Source organism: Aplysia californica, unplaced genomic scaffold, assembly GCF_000002075.1.
Source record: "Aplysia californica isolate F4 #8 unplaced genomic scaffold, AplCal3.0 scaffold00045, whole genome shotgun sequence".
Taxonomy (NCBI): Eukaryota; Metazoa; Mollusca; class Gastropoda; order Aplysiida; family Aplysiidae; genus Aplysia; species Aplysia californica.
The window spans coordinates 672,944-695,535 of record NW_004797315.1 but is presented as its reverse complement, the minus strand read 5'-3'; the positions used below and the strand labels follow the sequence as shown (position 1 = coordinate 695,535).

The following is a 22,592-nucleotide window of genomic DNA, read 5'->3' as shown; positions in this document are numbered from 1 at the left end:
TCTATAGATGTATAAACTTTAAACCAATTTACCCTTGGCCCATACTATTAATACATGTAAAAATAGCCTATTGTAACAATGACGGACACAAAATCCAGAAAACCTGATCGTCATGACCTAAACAGGTAACTGGACGAACTACAAACGTATTCAATTTGCAACACAACAACATAAAACGACACTGAGACAATTATAACTAAAACCTGCATCTCCTCCGATCGAAGTGGAGTTTTGTCTTAACTAGACGGTCTTGCCTGTCTTTTCAATGCGATGGATTTCGTAAGTTTATGTTTTCTTTGAAATTAGAAGGGAATCAGGGACAAGAGATAAAAGGAAAGACTGGAAGTATTTAAATAACTGGGGGAGTGGTGCTTTTTTAGGAGGGTGGAGGGGAGGGAGAGAAAGAGGGGTGGGGGAGGGCAAGTGATTCACTCAATCAAGAAGACGAGCCTTGAAAATCCATCAGACAATGATGCTATTAGGGATTTGAACTAGGGCCATTCGCAACATTAACTTGCATAATACCAACTAAGTTAACTGAGTGCTTATGATTCTCTTTATATCATTTGTGTCATTTGTGTGGATTGCCTGAGATTGGCAGGAACAAAGGCGTCGATATGCCTTCTTCAGTACATGGGCTAGAATCTTGTAGAGACGGGCATTTATAATAAGTTTAAGAAGTTCTCTTTATTTTTATCAGTCTCCAGTGCAGAGTGGCACTGATGAATCCATATGGTGCCCATGTTATCATTATTATTATTATTATTATTATTATCATTATTATTATCATCATCATCATTATTATTATTATTATTATTATTATTATTATTATTATTATTATTATTATTATTATTATCGTTAGTATTTTTATTACCATTATTATTTATTATTATTTCATTATATCATTATCATCATCATTATCGTTATTATTATAATTAGATCTATTACAAATGTAGTATTATTATTTTAAAATTATTATTATCACTATTATTATTGCTATTGTTATTATTATTATTATTATTATTATTATTATTATTATTATTATTATTATTATTATTATTATCGTTATTATTTTTATTACCATAATTATTTATCATTATTTCATTATATCATTATCATCATCATTATCGTTATTATTATAATTATTACAAATGTATTTTTTTTTAAATTATTATTATCACTATTATTATTACTATTTTACTATTGTTATTGTTATTGTTATTATTATTATTATTATTATTATTATTATTATTGTTGTTGTTGTTCTTGTTGTTGTTGTTGTTGTTATCATTTTTGGATAACATGGATATGAGGCTGTTGTGGGCTTGCCAGATCATTGTAGGTAAGAAATCGGCACAGTAGATATTTCGGGTTTGCTCACATCTAGACCAGTAGGTTGTAAATTTATTATGCCAACAGTTGAAAGACGTTTATGGTCGTTTACCCGATTGGGCTGGACATTATGTTTGACATGGGTTAGTCTGAAACAGGTGTGTTGATGCTGTGCTTGGCGTGAGTTTGACTTGAGAGGCACAATTTGTCTTTTCTTTCGCCTACGTGCAAAAGCAACTTGGTTTGTTTGGGGGGGGGGAGGTTGTTTTTGCTTTTTGTTGTTTATTAGATTTTGGTTTTGTTGTTTTGTTTGGTTTGTTTGTTTGCTTGCTTGCTAGTTTGTTTGTTTGTTTTTGGGGGGTAATACTAGATGTCGCAATTATCTAGGCCACCCCAGGCTTCGAACATGTAAATAAAGACCAGTTATAGGATCGATTCTTGCTACATGTTATTGATTTTTTATTTTTTATTTTTTTGGTCATGTGCAATTTCACGAATAGATCTTCTTTTCTAATTTAATGTTCCTTTAAAACATATGTGCACTCATGTATGTATGAGGTAGAAACGATCATTTAGAGAGTTTGTTTCTTCGATCCTGCCAGGCGTCCCAGTATAAAGTGTTTTTACTCCCCTTTCGCCACAATTTAGATGATTTAGGGGGCGGGATTCGACCCTGCCTGTCATGGCCAATCTTCCCAGCCAGAAGACCGAGATATCTTGCTACTTGATAAAAAAGGTTTCCCCACTCGGGAATCAAACTCGGATCTCCTGCATGCAACGGCGAAGTGCTTAACCACTACACCACAGACACCACCCGGTAGTCCCAGGACTGAGATAACTAAACACTGAGAATTCCTTTCGGACCAGTAAACGGTGGGTCCCTATAGGACCAGTGACCTCAAAGTTCCCATCGGAGCAGCAAAACGGGTTTAGTTTTAGTAAGAGTTTTATGGCACGTGCAACACAATAAGGTCATTGCCGAAGAATAGATGCGTTACAAAAGAGTAACACACACAAAAGGGAAGGAGGAAAGATGAAGACGATAGATGTTTGATAAGAAAGAAGGAGCAAATCACATCAGAGCTCCCTGTAGCTGTGGTAATTGATTTTTCACGTTGCATTTCAGTTCGCCAAATGCATCCTTTTGAAATAACTGATATTTGCTATTCTTGACGGTCTGCTGTGCATTTGTTTCCCTGTGCCCACCACGTTGAAGTGGAGTTAAACTGCGACCTAAATAAATTATGCTTTGGTTTTACATCATTTTATTTGCAACAGAGTCAATTTTTTTTTTCATGCTTCTTGAACATACCCCACTGAAGCACCCAAAGTTGAACCCTGCTCACCATCAAGCTCTAGGAGCTATAATTATATATATATATATATATATATATATATATATATATATATATATATACAATCTAATATTAGAAATCTACCCGGGTATCATTCCCATATGGTTGGAGAAAAGATAATTCGAAAACGCCTTTCCTACGGAAACAGCGTCGGGCTCCTGATGGTTCTTTTGTTTGTTCTTTTGAGTAAAGAGAAGCACATGGATAGAATAATGGTCATTTAGTGCTAGTAAAAAAGGGTTAGGGGGAAATTAGAAAAGTAGGACCTGCCAGTTGTGCCCCCCCCCCCCCCCCATTCCCGCATAACGGTTTCAAATCCACGACCTTTCGGTTGCAAACCCAAAAGCTTAAACACTACATCACCAACGCCACATCATATATAATTATCTTTTTTTAGACTGAGTGGCTGAATGAGACATTTCAAAGGCAACTTACTTTGGCTTGGACGTGAGGATGCTTACAACCGAGTCAAGTATGAACGTTTGATCGACCGCCTCCTGGAATTTGATGTGGACATATGGCTGGTGAGATGGGTAGCAGTAGTCCTAGTGGAGAGAAAATGGCTCTGAGACAGGGAGAATGGACTTCAGATCCGGCCCCAATTGCTCCGGAATTGCCCCAAGGATCCGCCCTCTCTATTGTGCTTTCTTTTCGATGTGTAAACTGCACAGGTAACGATGCATCAGAAGGAATCTGGACGTGTCTTGAACTTTGCGGATTACATAAAGGCATACGAGCACGGAGATGACTGACTTCGGGTGGCAAGGAATACGGAGAAAAGACTTCACTCAGTTGTTAAATGGTGCAACCAAAATGAAGCAGTTATCAATCCTTCAAAGGCACAGGTACTTTGGTGTTCCCTCAACAACAGGATTGTCCAAGATATAACTCGACCAACCACTTACAACTATGAGATTTTCGACAGACAGGGAGAGCTGAAGTATCTGGGAATCTTCTTCGACAGGTCGTTGTCCTTCAACAAGCATGTGAATCATGTGGTTACAAAGGCCAAACGAGGTGTGGGTGCAATCAAGACCATGGCGGCCACTCCGATCCCACAAAGAGTGCTCTTCCTGAAGTTGCAGCTGGTCTTCCTGTCTGTCATTGATTACGGATTGGGCTGTCTCACGCTGTCCGACATACAGATCGCAAAGCTGGATCGAGTGCAGGATGAGGCAATGAGAGCAGCAGCAGTGCTGGGCTGCACGAAGGACACTCCAATATTGTGCATGCGCTACTTGCTAAGTTTAAGTGGCATCAGAGTACGCCATAGGATAGCTCAAGCAAAGATGTATCTCAGTGTAATGAGCAAGACAGATCATCCACTTTACAGGGCACTTCATGACAACAAGAGAGGCAGAATCAAAAGAGGAAAATCTTGGAAGGTGGAAGCAGAGGATTTCCTCAGAAAAATATGTGTACCTGAGAGTCTACCACTTGGCGAAGAAAGGAAACAGGTGACCGGAGAATACAGAGACCTCACCAAAGTCAAAATAAGCATGGGCTGAGACAGAAGAAATGTTGCTGCTTCCATCAACGAGAGTTATATCAACGGGATTGTTGACAAAAACTCAAAAGCAGGGGATCCTGTAATTTATACTGATGGCTCAGTGAAAAGAGATAGCAGTGAAGTGGATGGGGATTTTTTGCAGTCGCCAACAATAAAATAATCCACAGTGCATCTGGAGCCTGCAGCAGGGCTACATCAAGTAAGCAAATGGAAATTGAAGCCATCACGAAAGCACTTGAAGAATGGATGACCCAAGATCGCCCGCACACAACCAACGATGTTCTCATCACTGGTTCCATGTGTACCCTCTGAAGGATCGAAAAAGTTTTCCTGAGAACAGAATGGATTCAACTGATCAAATTGAATCAAAGCAACGCCTATACGAACGCCCACAAGGATTTTCTGCCCTGGCCATGCAGGCGTTAAGGGAAATGAAAAAGCAGACAGAGAGACTGGTGAGGCCACCTCAGTTGACAGCATGGTTCAACCAGATAGGGTCGAGATCCTGAAATGTCTCTCTCGACAGCTGATTGAAGAGGAAGATAGGGAGGCAGTGGTCAGTACTACTGTGGAGAGGATGATGCTTTTGGGAATGAAAAAAGTAAGCAAATCTGGCATCCTTGCAGGACAGAACAGAAGAACATTCAACCATTCAACCACTGACACAATTGGTGGAAAGACCCTCGGTGACATTTTGAAGAGAGCAACGGACATGAGGCTGAGAGAAGTAATTTTGTTTGTTTTAGTAAGATTTTACGGCACTTGCACCACAATAAGGTTATATAAGTACCAAAGGTTAGAGGTGTTACAAGAGAGTATCAAACAAAACAAAGTAGGAGGGAAGGCAATGACCATAGAATATGTTAAATAGGTCAGAAGGGGCAAGCCACACAAGAGAACCCGCCAACCACCCACGTAGTCTTGTTTAATTTGATTGAGTTTGAGTAAAAAGAAGCACATTGACATAATAATGGTCATTTTGATTTCGAGCTGGGAAAAAGTTAGACAGACAGAAACAACAGAAGGAAAGAAGAAAAATGGTACCTACCATTAGCACCCCCCCCCCCCCCCCCCCAAAACCACCCCTTCCCAAATCCCGCATGATGGGGCTCAAACCCACGACCTTTCGGTTGCAAACCCAAAGCCTAACCATTATCCACTGACGTCACACCATGCATAAATGTCTACTAGATGGCCACGAGAGACTTTTCCAAAGGTAGCACACTGGGATCTGGACACGAGGCAGGGCAGTAAAGTAATCAGTAATCTTGTTTGTTTTGTTTGAGTTTGAGTAAAAAGAAACACATTGACATATTTAGATTTCGAGCTGGGAAAAGTTAGACAGACAGACAGACAGACAGACAGACAGACAGACAGACAGACAGACAGACAGACAGACAGACAGACAGACAGACAGACAGACAGACAGACAGAAAAAACAGATGGAAAGTAGAGAAGCAGTACCTACCATTAGCGCCCCCACCCTCTTTCACACCCCACACCCCCTCCCAGAAAAAAAGAAAGTGGTTATTCTCAGCCCGGGAGAAAATAACCCATGTCTCGCTATTCTCACCCCCTCGTTTTACCGGAAATGATCCTAGAGATTATCAGATCGTGTCTGGCATGGAGAATTTCATTTGGCTCTCTGGCTTTTATTTTGCTCCAAACTCCAAATGTTAAAGAAGAAGAGGAAAGAAGAGGCAAGAAAAAAAGAAAAAGAAAAAAAAATGAAAGTGGAGAAAAGAGCTTGGATTGTTTCATTATTAAACTAGTTAACAAGATTTAACCCCTCGCCCATTTGGTCCAAATAATTTACAACCCTTTTACCGTCGTGCAAGAGCATTTATTGTCTCGAGCCTGTGTCTCGTTACGTTTGTACATGCTCTCTGTTCCTTGAACCATAATTAATTTATTGTGTGTAGGCAGAGAGTGTGGAGGGCCTGCCATCGTTAAGTGTGTAGTAAGGAATGGTCCGGCCGGCGGCCGGTCTCACATCCCGCTCAGCAGCGTCGGTAGTGAGCCTTTTTTACGTTATTATAATTCGTTCCCAACCCCATGCGGTAAGCCACCAAGGGCCTATAGGTGATTTTATCGGTATGCGAGATGTCAGGGAGGAGTCCTCGCCTCATGCCCACACCGGGGTGGGAGCTATTCTCACCGGGGGGAGGGGGGGGTAGGGGGTGAGAATAGCGAGACATGGGTTATTCTCGCCCGTTTGAGAATAAAATGGGGAGAAAAAAAATCCCGCAAGATGGGAGTTCAAACCAACGACCTTTCAGCTGTGAACCCAAAGCCTACCCACTAGACCACCGACGCCACATCACATCAAGTGTAAGTGTAAGTGTCTACTAGACACAGAATGACCGCGTGAGACTTTTCCAAATTATAGCACCACACTTGATCAGGACGCAAGGCTAAAAAGAGAGTAGCTCTAATCTTGTTTGTTTTGTTTTAGTAAAGGTTTTACGACACTCCCAACATGATTGTCATTAAGTGCCGAAGATCACAGGTGTTACAAGAGAGTAGCAGTGACACACACAAAAACACCAAAAGGAGAGATACAGCCGATAGATGTTTGATAAGAAAAAAGGAGCAAACCACACTAGAGCACCTGCCAATCACCCACTAGAAAGAACGAGACAAATTCAGATGCCCCGTACTTAATGTAAACGTTACGAGCCCGCTGAACAAACTGATAACCAACAGCGCTACGGAGAGCAACATAGGGGCCTACATAGAAACGAAAAACAAACAAACAAACAAAAGAAAATAACTGTTAAAGCAACTGGTAGAGATACAATTTAGATTTAATCGTAGTCTTAAAAATTTTTATCTAAAGGCGTCGAAAACAACAGCATTGTTTTTGGACGAGCACAGAAAAAAACTACAAAATTTAAAGCAAAAAAATTGCAGAAACCTGAAACCCATCAGTGTTTCCAGAATAATCTTACATGTAACCGTGTCATTTGTCATCTAGGCAGCTCACAGCATTGGCCTTTTTTTTTCTTATTTTGTTGGGGGGTTTTTTGCTTCTTCTCTGGTCTGCTTAAAAGTATTGTGTACATCTCTACAACACAAAAATGGAAAGAACATCATAACAACATTATATTGTATCCACATTATAAAACTCATCAACGTTAAAAACCATCCCTTGACATTGGCAATTTTTGCACGACGTACAACTGATGACGTTACTTCACAAATTCTCTTCTGACACCAGGTTCTTTAAATCTTTTGAGCTGACCGGTGTCCAGACTGCCAGTAGCAGTTGGCCAGTCTTGTTGTTTGTTTGTTTTTGTAAAGTGTTTTACGGCGCTCGCAACTGCATAAGGTCATTTGAGCGCGCGGGACACACCTTATATTTTCAGTTTGTAGGAAATTTTGAATTTTGCCCGGGTGGCGGCCGAAGCCTACTCTTATCGATTTTAGACCACCAAGGGATCTTTAACGTGCGCAACTTGCACACGGGCCCTCCGAGATTTTTCGCCCTTGTCCGAGAAGGCTAGGTGTAGATCTTTCCTACCAGAAGATCAGGGGTGTGGCAGAAAGACAGCAGTAAGGAGGAACCAAGGAGTAACAGTAGAAAGGCTGCAGAAAGAGTAAGGAGCCCAGAGGAGGGGTCAAAGGAGGTGAGGGGGAGGGGGCAGAAAGTGGAAATGAAAGCAGACAACAGAACATTGCTAGACAGCAGGAAAGGAGGTGAAAGGAGACAATTTTAGAGAAGAAAATTTTTTTGGTCGCTACCCGGATTCGAACCCGGGACCTTTGAATGAGAGGCCAACACCTTAACCTCTAGGCCACGAGAACCCCCTTGGCCAGTCTAACAACACAGACTTCCTCAGACTTTCTGAGAGAACACTGTTCTCAACAAAATGCAGTAACCATCCCGACGGTGAAAAAACAATTACAATATAATATTACCTACCTGTAGCTCCCAAACAGAAAAAGACAGGGAGGGGGTAGGGTTCAAGGGGAGCGGGGAGAGGTGGAAAGAGGGGGGAGGGGTGGAGAGGGAGGGGAAATGAGAGATCAAAATAATATGCTTTATGCTCCATGCAAGAGCAACTGCAAGTCAATGGGAATCAGTAAATCAAATCCCTAACGTGTTGAACTCACAACCCTATTAATTACTTTTATAATGTATTACTAACTAAAGATATAAAAAGCCAGTAATGATGGTGGTAGGTTGGTGACTAAGGTGACTTACATCGAAACATAAAAGTGGTCAATTAAAAGACTAAAGTTACCAGTTATCCAAAGGAGAATGCCAGCTTTGAACACTTCACAACACAAAAAAAATAGTGAAATGGTACCAGTATAGGTTTAACGCCCCTATCAACACTATTAGGTTATTTAGAAGGCGAGACCTCCAAGTCCATCTCCGAAAGGACCAGGCCAAAAATTGTCTTAAGTGCCTTTCCCAAGGACTCAAAGTCGGACCGAGCAGACGCTCGAAACCCCTTAACCCGCCATCTCGCGATTATGGGTCCGGTAGCCTAACCACTTGGCGACCGCCGCCACTGTCACACACAAAAGTAGGCAAACAAAAAGATGCCAGAGAGGCATTACGCATCACCTATAATTTATAAAGCCTGTGACTAAAACAAAGGCAAGGAATGATATTGTGGGGCACCGTAGTGAAATCAGGCGCTCGTCAAAAAAATCAAATCAAAGAAATCCGCATTTTTATGGCTGTTGGGCTTCTTTTTTTTTTGCTTATCACATTTTTTGTCCATTTAAAAACACATTTGTGATTGGTTTTACTTTTACAGAAAAAAAGTTGATCAAACTAATCAAAGGCACAAAAAATGTAAATTTGTAGTTTCCAACGACTCTCAAGTTTTGGAAGTCACCAAACTTTGGCAGCCATTTTCTCGCTAATTTACCTCTGAAACTAGACGACCCCAATCTCCTTCAATTGCAAATACCTCGACTTCTATAGAAGATAGATGGGCAATTTTCATAGAAAGCAAGACAAATAAACATGCTTTAAGTAGTTTAAGATGAGAGATCTACCAATAACTGCACAGACCCCAAAATTGATGAGTGCCTGATTTCACCACGGTGTCTCATAATAATTTTATATAGATCTATTCTTTAAATTTCAGCAAATCATCAATCTGCACAAGAAGATCACTGTCGATAATAATATAGTACTATGGTCACCATGTCTACACAAATGAAACCATAATAACAAACAGCATTTTTTTAAAGTCTAGATCAACTTTGACAACATAGATCTCAATCTCATAGACATAGTAGACCTAATATATTACATGTACCATGAGCACAAAATATATACAAATTGGCTATACTATCATATTCAGCCGGGCGTGGACAGCTGTAACACCTCGGGGATTAACAAATGTGTTTGACAAATCAAATGCTGGTAAGAAGGACAGAAAAAATTAAAGTGATATCACTGAGACATGGAATGGCAAATTGTACAAGCTATCCATAATTCAGAGCTTTCTGTGTTCGTGTTATCTATGGTTCTAAGGTCAAAAATATATTGTACGCATACACACACACAAGCACGCACACAAACACATATTACTAGTATTACATATAGATATATACGTGTGTGTGTTTGTGTGTGTGTGTGTGTGTGTGTGTGTGTGTGTGTGTGTGTGTGTGTGTGTGGGTGTGTGTGTGTGTGTGAGTGTGAATGTGTGCGTGTGTGTGTATGTGTGTGCGTGCACGTGCATATGTGCCTTGTGAGTGTGTGTGTGTGTGTGTGTATGTGTGTGTGTGTGAATATGTGTGTGTGTGGGTGTGGGTGTGTGAGCGTAAATAAACAAACAATTAAATAGAAATTACCTCTTCCTTATAAATGCAAGGTACATCTAACATTGTGACATTGCTAAATAATATATTCACAGCCAACCGATCGGCCCAATAAGTCTCTTTTTGCCAGGAACAGGTTAGGACAACAGAAACACTGGAAACCAGCAGAAGGAAAAGACCCAACCAAACATTCTGATGCCACCGCGTCTTTGAGACCTAAATAAATTTGGACATTTCAAATAAACCAACAATGAAAACAAAGAATGAATCAAAGCACATGAAAGTTGGAAATAAAATTAGCCAGACTCAAATTTCAGTTTAATTTACAAAGGAAAAAAAGAACGATCAAAACAAAGAAAATTCAAATTCATCCACGTAACAGTGAGTGTCTATTAGAATATGAAGATATTACTATATACACAAAATGTAGGATTTTACTATGCACTTCCAACTCACGTATAGCACGCATAAAATATATTTTTTCATTGTAACAGTAACGAGAAAAAAAAGTAAGAGGTTGGACTTATTATATTGCACAACAAGGGCTATCTCCATGCATTGACAGACCATGATCTTAATCAAGTGTCAAGGGAGATAAACATGAAATATATATGATACTTTAATTCATGTAACATCATGTGTGCAAGTCACAACAAGAATCATTTATAATCGAATGAATAAGATAAAATAATTGATTGAGATCAGAGCCCTTAAAATCTGTTCCAATCACCTGGATAAACAAAGAGATTAATCAAAGACATCACACTAGGAAATAATTTTTCCGAGTCTGAAGCTCAACCTGAATACAGATGGACTCTACGCCTGTCTCCTTTCTCAGTTTTCTTCTTTCTCAGCTTTCATTCACAAAAAGTTAAAACATGTAAAATTAATTATTCTTTTTACTTTAGGCTCTTATATGATAAATATACATGTAGTGGTACTTCATTGCAACCAGCAACCTACGAATTGTGAAGAAAGAGTAGATATCTATCTCAAGGGACTTTTTTTACTCTTCAGTTATTAGTTTTAGTAAGATATTTACAGAACTTGCAAAACAAAATAGGTCACATAAGTGCCACAGGTTAGCAGTGTGGCTGGAAAGTAACATACAAAGAGAAGAAAAAGAGAGATAGAATGATTGATGTTTGGATGGGAAATAAGGAGCAAACAACACCATAGCATCTGCACACCACTACTTTCAACTCCTTTCACATGATCTTAAAAAAGGAACGTCGGAGGAAAAAAATGCTCGCTACATATTGGTGATAATAATATGTGAGGCAGCATGGTGAAATCAGGCGCTCGTCAAAATACAGAAATCGGGAGTAACAGGTAGGCATATTTTTCCACCAGTTTGGAAATTTTCATCAATTTTTTGGCAGGGCTCAACATCTTTAATGTCCATATATATATAAAAACACATTTCCATGTGAATTTTACCGAAAAACATTGATAAAAGGCACAAAATATGTCATTTTCTTTTTTCTATGACTCTTTAGCTATTGGAGTTATCAAACTTTGCGGCAATTTTCTAACTAATTTCAACACTTAAACCAGGCAACATCACTTCATTCAATCGCAAATATCTTAAGCTCTAATCAAGATGAATGGGTATTTATTTCATTGGAAGCAAGGCAAATAAATCAGCTTTTAGATAGTACCAATAACTCAACATGCTCAAAATTTGACAAGCGCCAGATTCCAGCGCGTCATGACACACATATGATGTTCATATTATTTCACAGGGTTTGACTTTCAATGCTTTACAAGAGGTAGCAACACATAGACAGTACCTACAGTTCTCACTGATATTTACTCAAATACTCAAAGTAAGAACCCACAACATAGTAAATAGAATTATTTTGTTATCAAACCACTAAAGCTCACAATTTTATGAGAAGTTACAGTCAGAAGGCCTACCTCTGAAAACGAAATATGCCAACCAGGAAAGTACAGTCAAACCTCATTGTACCGCCCCCTGTTATACTACCAGCCCTGGATTTTATTGTGTTGGTGCTTTTTTTTGGCGGGGGGGGGGGGGGGGGGTGGTAAGTGTTTTATGGCGTTCGCAACTGTATAAGGTCATATGAGCGTGTGGGACACCAAACATTTTTAGTGGGTAGGAAATTTTTTATTTAGCCCGGGTGGCGGCCGAAGCCTACTCTTATCGATTTTGGACCATCAAGGGATGTTTAACATGCGCAATTTGCTCACGTGACCTCTGAGATTTTTTGCCCTTGTCTAAGAAGGCTAGGTGTGGATCTTACCTACCATAAAATCAAGAGTGTGGCTGAAAGACAGCAGTATAAAGGAGCCAAGGAGAAGTAGTAGAAAGGCTGCAGAAAGAGTCAGGAGCATAGAGGGAGGGGAAAGGAGGTGAGGGGGTGAAGGCAGAAAGTGGAGACGAAAGCAGACGACAGGACATCGTTAGAAAGGAGATACTTATAAAGTACAGTCAAACCTCATTGTGCCGCCCCCTGCCATATTACCAGCCCTGGGGTTTTTTGTGTTGTTGTTTGTTGTTTGTTTTTGTTTGGGGTTTTTTTTTTGAGGGGGGGGGGGGGAGTTGGTAAGTGTTTTACGGCGCTCGCAACTGTATAAGGTCATATGAGCATGTGGGACACCAAACATTTACAACAGAGGAACTGCATTGAGCCACCAGCCCTGCTGCTCCTCCAACTTCATACATGTACTTGTCCCAAGGATGGCAGTTTAATGAAGTTTGACTATACTGGGCTTGTTGTACAGCCCTCTACATCACATAAAAACATGTATAAATAACATCAATATCAATTAAGAAAAGTCCCTAAGTACACATTAAAGATTACACATGACTTCTTTTTTTAAGCTAACCTATCAGAATATTTTAAAAATCAGTCAGTTTTTCCTTTTTTGTGCAAACTATGCAAATAATATGTCACAAGCAAGTAGAAATAATGTAAGATTTCTTGAAATAATGCAACAATGCGCTTTCTATTAATTAACACTTCGGCACGCTTGAAAGTCTGATATACTCAAACTCAGCTTCCATAGTCGTGTTTTACCCGATCACTACAAAACACTTAACTTTAAATCTGTCTTTTCTACAAATGCCGTTCCCATCCTTGAATGTGAAATTATATCAAACTTCACCCACAGGTTCCATGTCTGGGTGCTTGGAGCGCATGTGACTGAGCAAGGAAGCTTTGTAGTTAAAACCCTGACTGCAGAAAGTACAAGGGAACATTTTGTCATCAGAGTGAATTCTCATGTGAATTCTCAGATTGGACTTCATAGAACACCTCTTCCCACATATGTTGCACTCAAAAAGCTTCTCCACGAAGTGGACAATTTTGAGGTGCCTGGTTAGAGCTTGTGAATGCTTGAACACTTTGAAGCACACGGAGCATGCAAGCTGGTCATTTTTATGGCAGAGCATATGAACAGCAAGCCTTTTTTCATTCTTCACCGTTTTGCCACAGATATTGCACTGTGCCTCCGCTTGCACGTCAGGGTGCATGGCTTTCATATGGCGCTTTACGCCACGCAGCATCAGACCGCACTTTGGGCAAGGACGCAGGGGACGGAATTTCATATATTTCTCATGAGTGCGTAGTGCATTCATGGAGGGGAACTTCCTGTCGCAGTGGCCACACGGGATCAACTTTTCGTCATGTTTCTCTGAATAGTGCAGCTGGAGGTGTTTCTGGAGCAGAAATTTTTCTCCACAGAAGCTGCAGATTTTCCTGTGTATGGCTTTATGCGAGTTAAAATCACTCATGTTGTCGCATATTTTATTGCACATAGAACAATGATAAATGCCCTTTTGTCTGTGAGTGTGAAGAGCATCACAGTGGCGAGTGTACTCTGCGAATGACTGACAGCTTTTACCACATACACAGCACACGAACAATGACTCGTTTGTGTGCTTTTTCCTGACGTGCATGATGATATGCCTCACTTTCTCCAAGCACACTGGGCATTCAAACATTTTGACCCCTTTGGGGCCACTCGAAGTATCGAAGACAAGACCACCGCCATGTTTTTTTTTCTCGTGCACAATGAGAGCGGCCTGATCACGACAAATTTTCCCACAGTGTTTGCAGACCGACTTCACTTCCAACTTCCTCCTGGGATGAGTCAACAACTGAGCTTTGCTCGTGAATGTTTCTTTACAATATTTACACTGATGTTCACCACCATCATCAGCTTCTGCGGAGATGACTTCATTCAGCTTTTTCGCAGCAGTCTGCTGTGCTCTTTCACTGGTCACAGAAAGTTTTACTCGTTTCCTTGGCGTTACTTTTCTTTTTTTCCCTTCTCTGGCAACATTTTTACGTTGAGAAAATGAATTATCTGGATTTGTTACTGCATCTTGTTTACCATTCCCATGCTCAGTTGTACAATGGTCAAACCACAACTGTTCTGTGCTGAAATCTTTTCCACACACACAACACAAATACAACTGGTTGACAAAGTGGATGGTATCAAAGTGTTTAACACACCCTCTGTCGCTTAGTGGTGCCATGCACACTGGGCAGATACCTTGATCCTTAAATACTTTTAAGTTAACAAACGAAAATGAACTACCGAACTGTTCCCTTAGGTCCTGCACAGTAGGGTGAACTCTGCAGTAATGCTCAAACAATGACCCTTTAGAGGAATGAATGGTGCTACAAGAAATGCACTTCACTTCACAGCTGGGGTTCAGTCTATGAGCATTCTTAGCTCTTTTACAGAAAAATGGTTTTGCACAAAACTCACAACTGTAGTAACTGGTGCCACGTTTTCCTTTGCTTGATTTCAAATCCCGTCTAGAGACTGAGGTACTGGTAACAGATTTTCCACTCCCTTGAAGGCTTGCGTTTGTGTCATCAGCAAAGTTTGACACATCTGATAATCTAGACACATTTTTCTTACCACTTGAAAGGGTAGAGCAGTTATTTTGTACTTCCTGGTCTGATTGTGAGCTTACAGGATTCTCACCTTTAACAAAAGCTGGACATGAGTCTGACACGTTCCCTTGCTGCTGAATACTCATAGTTAGAGGATCAGGGTGAGTGTTAGGGAAAACAGAAGACAACTGAGTGGATCGATGAGAAGATGAAGTAACTGTCTCATCATTCGATCTAAACTGGTTGTTGTGGTCATTCTGAAAAGTCACAGTCAATTCATCACCAGAATCATGTACCTCTTTTTTCAGTGATGGAAGACCAAGAGCATGGGACACATCAGTACCAGCAGTGCTTGCAGTAGTGGTCGTTGCAGTAGTGGTCGTCGCAGCAGAACTTTTGGCCGACGGAGCGAGATGCCTGTCCCAGACGTGAGAGCGGCTGTGTAAGCGCCAGAGTCGCTCGGTGTAGAAGGTCTCCTCACAGACGCAGCAGGCGTAAGACGGCTCTCTGAAGTGAGAGCACTCTAAGTGATTGAGTATGCTCCCCTCCTTCAGCGACTTGAGGCACAATGGACACTTGACCACCTCTTTATCCGCACACCACACGACAGGTCTGGTTAAGTTGATGTACTCTCTGAACTCTGCCTTGATATCACAGTTCGGGTGATATTTACAAAAGTGTATAAAGTAGGTCACCTTTGATGGAAATCTTTCTTGACACTCTGAGCAATAAACTCGGCAGGAAGGATTTCGCCGATGGTCAAACAACTGCTCTTTGTTACTAAAACATTTTCCACAAGTCGGACAGCTTAACTCGTTAGAGCCTGAAATCGCTTTCCGAGGCCGCTTTGACCCTACTGAAACTCGCTTGCTGCTTCGTCGGCCAGAGTTCTTCTCTATCTCAGACGTGATATCACTCTGCGACGATTCATCTTCATTCCCCGATTCTATAGATGATTCCAGAACAGCTTTTGTGTCTTCACAATCCCCTTCATTGACAGCTCCAGAAACCTGATGCCTGTCTTTAACCTCAGAAATATGTGAGTCTCTAAAACAACTTTCGTCTGCATTACTGATATCTACAGGAGGCACATTCACATTAGGAGACCTTGCGGCTTGATTTTGACTACATAGGGAACCCAAGCATTCAGAGCTCACATGTCTTTTACTATCATCTGCGGGCAAACAATCATTAGCAACAGAGTGGTTTATCTTGTCTCGGTCAATGCTATCTGAAATTCCAGTATCCTTGAGAGAGTTAAACACCAAATGAACTTTAACAGCTTCAGTAAATTTACATCTGGAGTGGAGAGCTCCATCAATGTAGACATCCACATGTCCAGAGACGTCAAATGCTTCAATACAATTGTTGTCTGGATCAAAGTAAACCATGCTTGCAAAGGTCAACCAAACCTAGTAACTAAATCTCCCAATAAAACTCAAATAGTTGGCCTAACCAAGCGCTGTGATTATTCATGTGCCCACAGTCAGTCAAGTTCTTACATAAAGAAAAAACAGCACCAACTATGGTGGCAACTATAAAACGAGGTTCAAGAATTGATTGAGAATGTCTCCACTGTGTGATAAAAAAACGGCAAAGACTTGATATGGTGGCAACAGCAGAAACTTCATCGGGACTCCTGAAGAACTCTGAAAGTACAGAAAACAAAAGCTTGATGAAATACCACACAAAACACAATGCATACATCATACACTAATGTTCAATTAATCAGAATATCTTTCTTTTTGTTTCATTCCAAATACTAATCCAAGTATTCTTCAAAATCAAGAACCACTTCTGGTTAATTCAGTTATCAGTTGCTGCTACTGTGATGCCAGCTACTTTTTCCCACTCACAGCAAGCAATTCTAGAGTTTGTATTCTTTCAGGTCAAAGGTATAGTACTAATACAAATAAAGCCACTGACCCTCTTCCGGGCATGCAGTTCAAACTTATGTGATGAGCTAGTGAACAGAAAAAGCAGTGAAACAGTGCAATATTATGTTGTTAGAAAGTTTGGGAAGGCTAAAAGAAATTTTTTAAGAAAATGTACAAATACAGTTGTTTCAAAACTCCATCGATACGATTAAGATAATTTAAGAAGTAAGCTTCAACGCTTCCTGTCAGGGCCAAAATAGGCTGAGAGGGATCGGATACAACATCCCGGTGCATATGGCTGTGAAACACCTTACCAATAAAACACAGTCGTCAATTGAAAGGAAATATGCGGCGGGGGGGGGGGAGGGTAATAAACTTCTTTATTTTCAATGCAGGTGTTTTTACATCCCCATTAATACAATTCAGAGCATTTAGTATTTAGCGAGGCCAGCTTCCATCACTACCTGTCAGAGCCAATCTCAGCTGAGAGGGATACAACATCCCAGCAGAAAGACCCCAAGATACTCAGTAAACGCCATACAACAAACACCAGTTAAACTTCTCCTTACAACTTGTCCATTTATTGTAAAAAATGTATTAAATTATTCGCAAGTTATGGTGGATTTTGTTCAATCAGCAGAGCTTTGAAATGGTTGCCATACATTCACAAACTGATACAACGCATTATTACAAATCCACTCTACATATTCAAACTATCAACAAAACAATTGAACAGACCCTCTAGACAAGGGTTACGGTGAGGTAAACCCAACCCCTATCCAGCAAATGTGAATAAAACTGGAAGATCTGAAAGTTAGCCCCTTTGAGGAGCCTTAAGATTCAAAATATCTACTTTAATCATCAACAACTTATAAAAATTTTCTGAAAAAAAACCCGAGTCTGAGAATTCTGGGGAAAAGCATGTACAGAAATAGTTGAAATAGGGCTCAGTAGAGAGAAGGGGTTCTTTATATTCTGGAGGTAATGTTCGCCTCTCATTCTAAAGGTCCCCGGTTCAGAACCTGGAAGCGCCAAAATAATTTTGTCTCTGAAATCGTCTCCTTTCACCTCCTTTCATGTTCTCCAGTCCTGTTCTTGCTTTCATCTCTACTTTCTCCCTCCCCCCCTCCCCCACCCCCATCTCCACAGGGTTCCTCTCTGCTTTACTCCTGATTCTTTCTACTGCTACTCCTGGCTGCTTCTTACTGCTGTTTTTCAACGGCACCCCTGATCTAGGAGTAGGTTAGATCGAACACCTTGTCTCCTTGGATGGGTGAAAAATCCCAGAGGGCCCATGTGCAAGCTGCTCACATAAAAGATCCTTTGACTTTGGTGTTCCTAAAATGGATAGGAGTTGGCTTCAGCTTCCAGTAGGGCAAAATTCAAGATAAATTCCTACCAAAATATTTTGGCTTCCAAAAACTTAAAATACACTTAACCCTGGAAGCACACAGGCCCTTTATAAATATAATGGGCGTGAGCTCTATTCATAAAGGGCTGAGCTACTTCGACCGGGAAGCGCGCAGGCCCTAAGGGCATAGACGCTGACCTTTTTCAATGGAAAATTTCAGTATTCCTTATATGGAAAATGATGTAGTAAATTACAGGTCAAAGTTATAAATAGTGACCAATGACTTTGTACTTTGTAAGTTATCTTGACCTCGTAGAGCGTCTCTTGGCCAAGATATCGATTGATAAAGTGACGCGGTCCAGCTGAGCGACTACACACTATGACTATGTGTTATCACTTGTTCCGCTGTACTAATGTATTAATTGTTGAGTTTACCACGTTTTGCACTTTGTTTGTATTTATTTGATCGCTTATCATTTTTTAATGGCTCATTCTATCAGCTTTAAGAAAAGATGCGGTTTTATATGCCTTTTATGATCTGTTGAGTCATAAATGGTCATTTTCAGGAGCAGGTATACCTCTCGGGTATCTCAGCTAATATCCCCCTGCCAAACCCCCATGTTTACAACCGATCAGCCGTGGCGGCGGGGCATTTTTGGCGGGTTACTTCTGTTGAAACGCAGAGCGCTTCTAGGTCTAATAAATAGATCTAGATTTAGATTTAGACCTAGTCATTATAAAAACATAGCAGTAGGCTTATCTATGACAAAGGAATGCGGCTGCCAGAGGGCATTGGGCTCCACAAAGTCAGCAAAACAGTTACATACGTAAAAATCGGTTGCACTGCAGGTTGAAGCAGTCAACTAGCCCTGAAATGGGTAATGCAAAGATAAAGAAGAAGGGTTAAACAGAGATGTCACTAAACTCTAGCGAAACTCTCTGCACTAAACTGGACACTGGTTATATATATATATATTTGGCGACTTGGAAACACACGTGTCACTTTTCCCATAAAACTACGACAGCTACAGATTTGAAAGTTGGCAAGTCCTGAATTTAGAAAATTATATATTTGACAAAAAGTTCCCATCCTTTTTTGGCCTTTGTGATTATTCCACTGAGAAATGAAACAAATCTGCGTTGCTGTCCTTCACAGCGGTGGTGCCAGAAGTGAATAAATATTTTCAATTTTGCAAGGCACATTTTGTGTTGAGAGTATACTTGAGTATAGATCTAGACCTTCTAATATTTTGCATCTCTCTAGATTTATAGCTCTCAATTCCAGTAGAATGTAAATATAGTAGGCTAATGACTTTCAGTTGATGTTAATGCACCGATCATTCCTTTCATCGAAAAGGGGCCCATCTAGACTAGATTTAGTTTCTTTTTTATTGCAGTGACTATTTCTCCGAACGTTCTGGAAAATAAACTTGAACTCTTTTTCCCCGAACAGTTTCCGTTCTCGAGATTTTTGGGTTACTTGCAAGAGTTCAGCGTCATATTTCATTCTGTCATTCTGCAAGGACTGGGAAGAAGCATTTTTTAGCATCGAATTCAATTTCTAAAGCAAGAGATTTTTAGATGTCTGAATATTAGTAGGTACCAGAAACTAAATTTTCAAAGTAACTGTATGCCAAATTTATCTGTTCCATTTGAAAGGCCTATATCCACTGAGCATTTTGGTACCATTCTTTAACCTCTCAGTCAATTTTTAAGAAAATGGTAGTTGTTTAAAATTTGATCAAATTTGTAAAAGTCAGTCACTGGTTGCAACCCCATGTTTGACAAACAATAAAAGAGTACCAAGAGCACTAAACATCTCCACATTAACAGAGTACAATCACTATAACAAATATGTAGCCTAATTTTTTTCAAGACTGTGAGATCATTACAAATCAGTATTTTATCGCCTCAAATACGATAATCTGTCGTTATTTCAACAAAAACACCGAGCGTTGACCCGGCCGGCGCCGCACCGGCCCCCGCGGTGAGCGAGACGGCTCTATACTGTAGTGTACCCTGCATGCGGGGTCACATGCTTTCCGAGTCTCGCGGAAGGATCGATGAAAAATAATTCCAAGCCGATTACTTATAATAGGAAATAAACTGATCATTTAATTGCAACTTTTTATAAGCCGGTATTTCACATATTTTGTGTAAAAAGTGATCTTTAAACATTTTGACAGTATCTTTAAAAGCTTTCTATTTAGACGCCAAAGGCCAAATATATATCACGGGAAAGCCCGTTTAAAGCTCTACAGTTCTCCACCAATGAAAAGACGATATTTAATCATCCCTCGTTCCGCGAAGCATTTGAATGCACGCGTGTCAATTTTTCAACCGGCCGACCACGCATTCCAACCGCGAGGGGCTTCGTTTTCATCGGCGATTCTCCAGCTCCTAATAATCGGACATATAAACAACTTACACCATTGTAACGAGGAAAAGCTGAACTTTTACAAGGTGTACGGCATTTGGTGTTTTATAGCGAAAGAGCAAAGAAACAGCGATCGGAATTACCCCGATTTCACCAATACTACGCCGTCGGAAGGCAGCGAGTGCCCGCGAGGCCGTGTTCACACTATCTAATATTAGATAAATTTTTACTTATAAATGCACCCACACACAGATACATTGATTTGAAGGCTAAACTGCTATAATTTTTGCTGTAGAACACACGTATGGAAAATAAAACCTTTGCAAATCAATTGCTTTGAAGTAAATATATCAATTCTAATTGCCAAAACATCAAATCATTGTGAAATGGGGGGGGGGGGGCATGTTGTTAAAAATCAAGTCAAATATTGCGATTTTCAAACATCAATAAAACTCAATATAACTCTTGATTAGTGGGGACAATGAAGGTCATAGATGATCTTCATGTTCAGCATGCAAAAATACTATAATACTAGAAAAAAAAGTACATAAACATGACATGCCGTTAAACTTAGAAATGACGCATCTTTCTGATTGGCTGCTAATTTTAGTAATGTGATGTCATCTCTTCCTGGGATACCCACATGGAACGACATATTTTCGGTAACATTTTGGATTTTCTAGATCTAAATTCTAGATTAGATCTGGATCTATTAGGCCTACCTGGACATGATGGAAGACCGCACGAAAATTGCCATAAAGACGCAGGAGGACTAGATAATATCTAGATCTAGATATCTAAATTTAGATCTACCAACCCCCCCCCCCCCCCTTCCTGCATTTTTAATCACTAATACATTTTTTAAAATAAACAACAACTTCAAAGCAACTCTACAAATTAGGCCTATAATTTATGGAACTGTTGGTCAGTCAGGAGGAGGAAAAGAGAAAAAAAAAACTGTCCGGGACTGGAATCGAACCGCTCCAAAAGCCATATTGCTCGACATCAAACGCAGACGTGCTATCAAATCAGCTATCAGAACTTCTGAGAAAATGGTGTAGATTAAGCATAATATACATAGACACTTCCATCTTTGGTGCCATGCGGTTGTCTATACTTAGATGTAGTCACGTGATCGGAGGGGTATCCTGGTCTGACGTCAAACAAGATGGGCGCCTTACCTAAAAATAGTTTGCATCATTTCTACTTTTAATCGCATGTATAAACATGTACATAAGACGGGTAAAAAAAAACCCAGAATATTCAGATAGGCCTACTTCAATTGTGGTTGGGACAACGTTCGCGGGCTATACTTCATTTGAAAATGCCTTGAAAAGGTACAGCGAGAAAATAAGACTTTTCGACTTTGGCAGTAACCTATTTTGCATTTAGTCACCCCTAGGGCAAAAACTAAATCACAAAAAAAATCCCTATGACACCCCCCCCCCCCCCACTTCCCACCCTCCCGTTCACATCTTACACACACACTCACACCCACACGGGCCACTCCATTCGTCGTCGCAAGTAACCAAAAAATCTTGGGAACGGAAACCGTCGTTTTCGAGTTCAAAGAGTTCAAGTTATTTTCCCTGAGTGTTCGGAGAAATAGAGCCGGCCTTTTTTTATTTCTAGATCTATCTAGATTTATCTGTGTCTGCTGGAACATGTCGTGTGTTCTAGATCTGCACGACAACCTTGGACGGACTTGGGACTTGTATTGTTTGTTGGACTTGGACCGTGTTATCTGTCTGAGTTGAGTTACAGTTCAGTCGTGTTGTTATATAATGCTGTAGCATTCTAGGAATAGAATGGACACCCGTGTGACTTCTTTACAGCATGGTAGTGCACAAGAGTGGATAAAAAGAATAAATCGTATTTACAATAAGCAAAACATCTTAAATAAATATCACCTAATTTCGAAAGTAGAAAGAACTTACTACAGGACCAAAACAGGAAGTTGATCGACAATCGACAAAATAAATGATGAAAGATAGATTCTACCTTCAACATTAAAGAACAAATTTGATCTTCGGTCGCTATTTTTATTCGCAATACATATTATTATCATTAATTACTCTCTCTCTCTCTCTCTCTCTCTCTCTCTCTCTCTCTCTCTCTCTCTCTCTCTC

General features: G+C 40.2%; 1 protein-coding gene across 2 annotated transcripts; it reads right to left on the bottom strand.

The window, feature by feature from the left end:
* Positions 1-12,523: 12,523 nt before the first annotated feature.
* Positions 12,524-22,530, bottom strand: LOC101848802 (zinc finger protein 888). Of its 2 annotated transcripts, none has more exons than XM_005092354.3 (2): positions 22,401-22,530; positions 12,524-16,507 (listed from the first exon to the last, which is right to left on the bottom strand). In XM_005092354.3, the coding sequence occupies exon 2, from the start codon at positions 16,247-16,249 to the stop codon at positions 13,106-13,108; it is 3,144 nt and encodes a 1,047-aa protein (XP_005092411.1). In that variant the 5' UTR covers positions 16,250-16,507; positions 22,401-22,530; the 3' UTR covers positions 12,524-13,105. The 2 variants fall into 2 exon arrangements, with proteins under 2 accessions (XP_005092411.1, XP_012934687.1); XM_013079233.2 differs by lacking the exon at positions 22,401-22,530 and adding an exon at positions 21,956-22,374.
* Between the last annotated feature and the right edge of the window lie 62 nt (positions 22,531-22,592).

Excerpts from the sequence above, each read along its gene's own strand:
- LOC101848802 (XM_005092354.3), bottom strand. The coding sequence starts at position 16,249 with ATGGTTTACTTTGATCCAGACAACAATTGTATTGAAGCATTTGACGTC.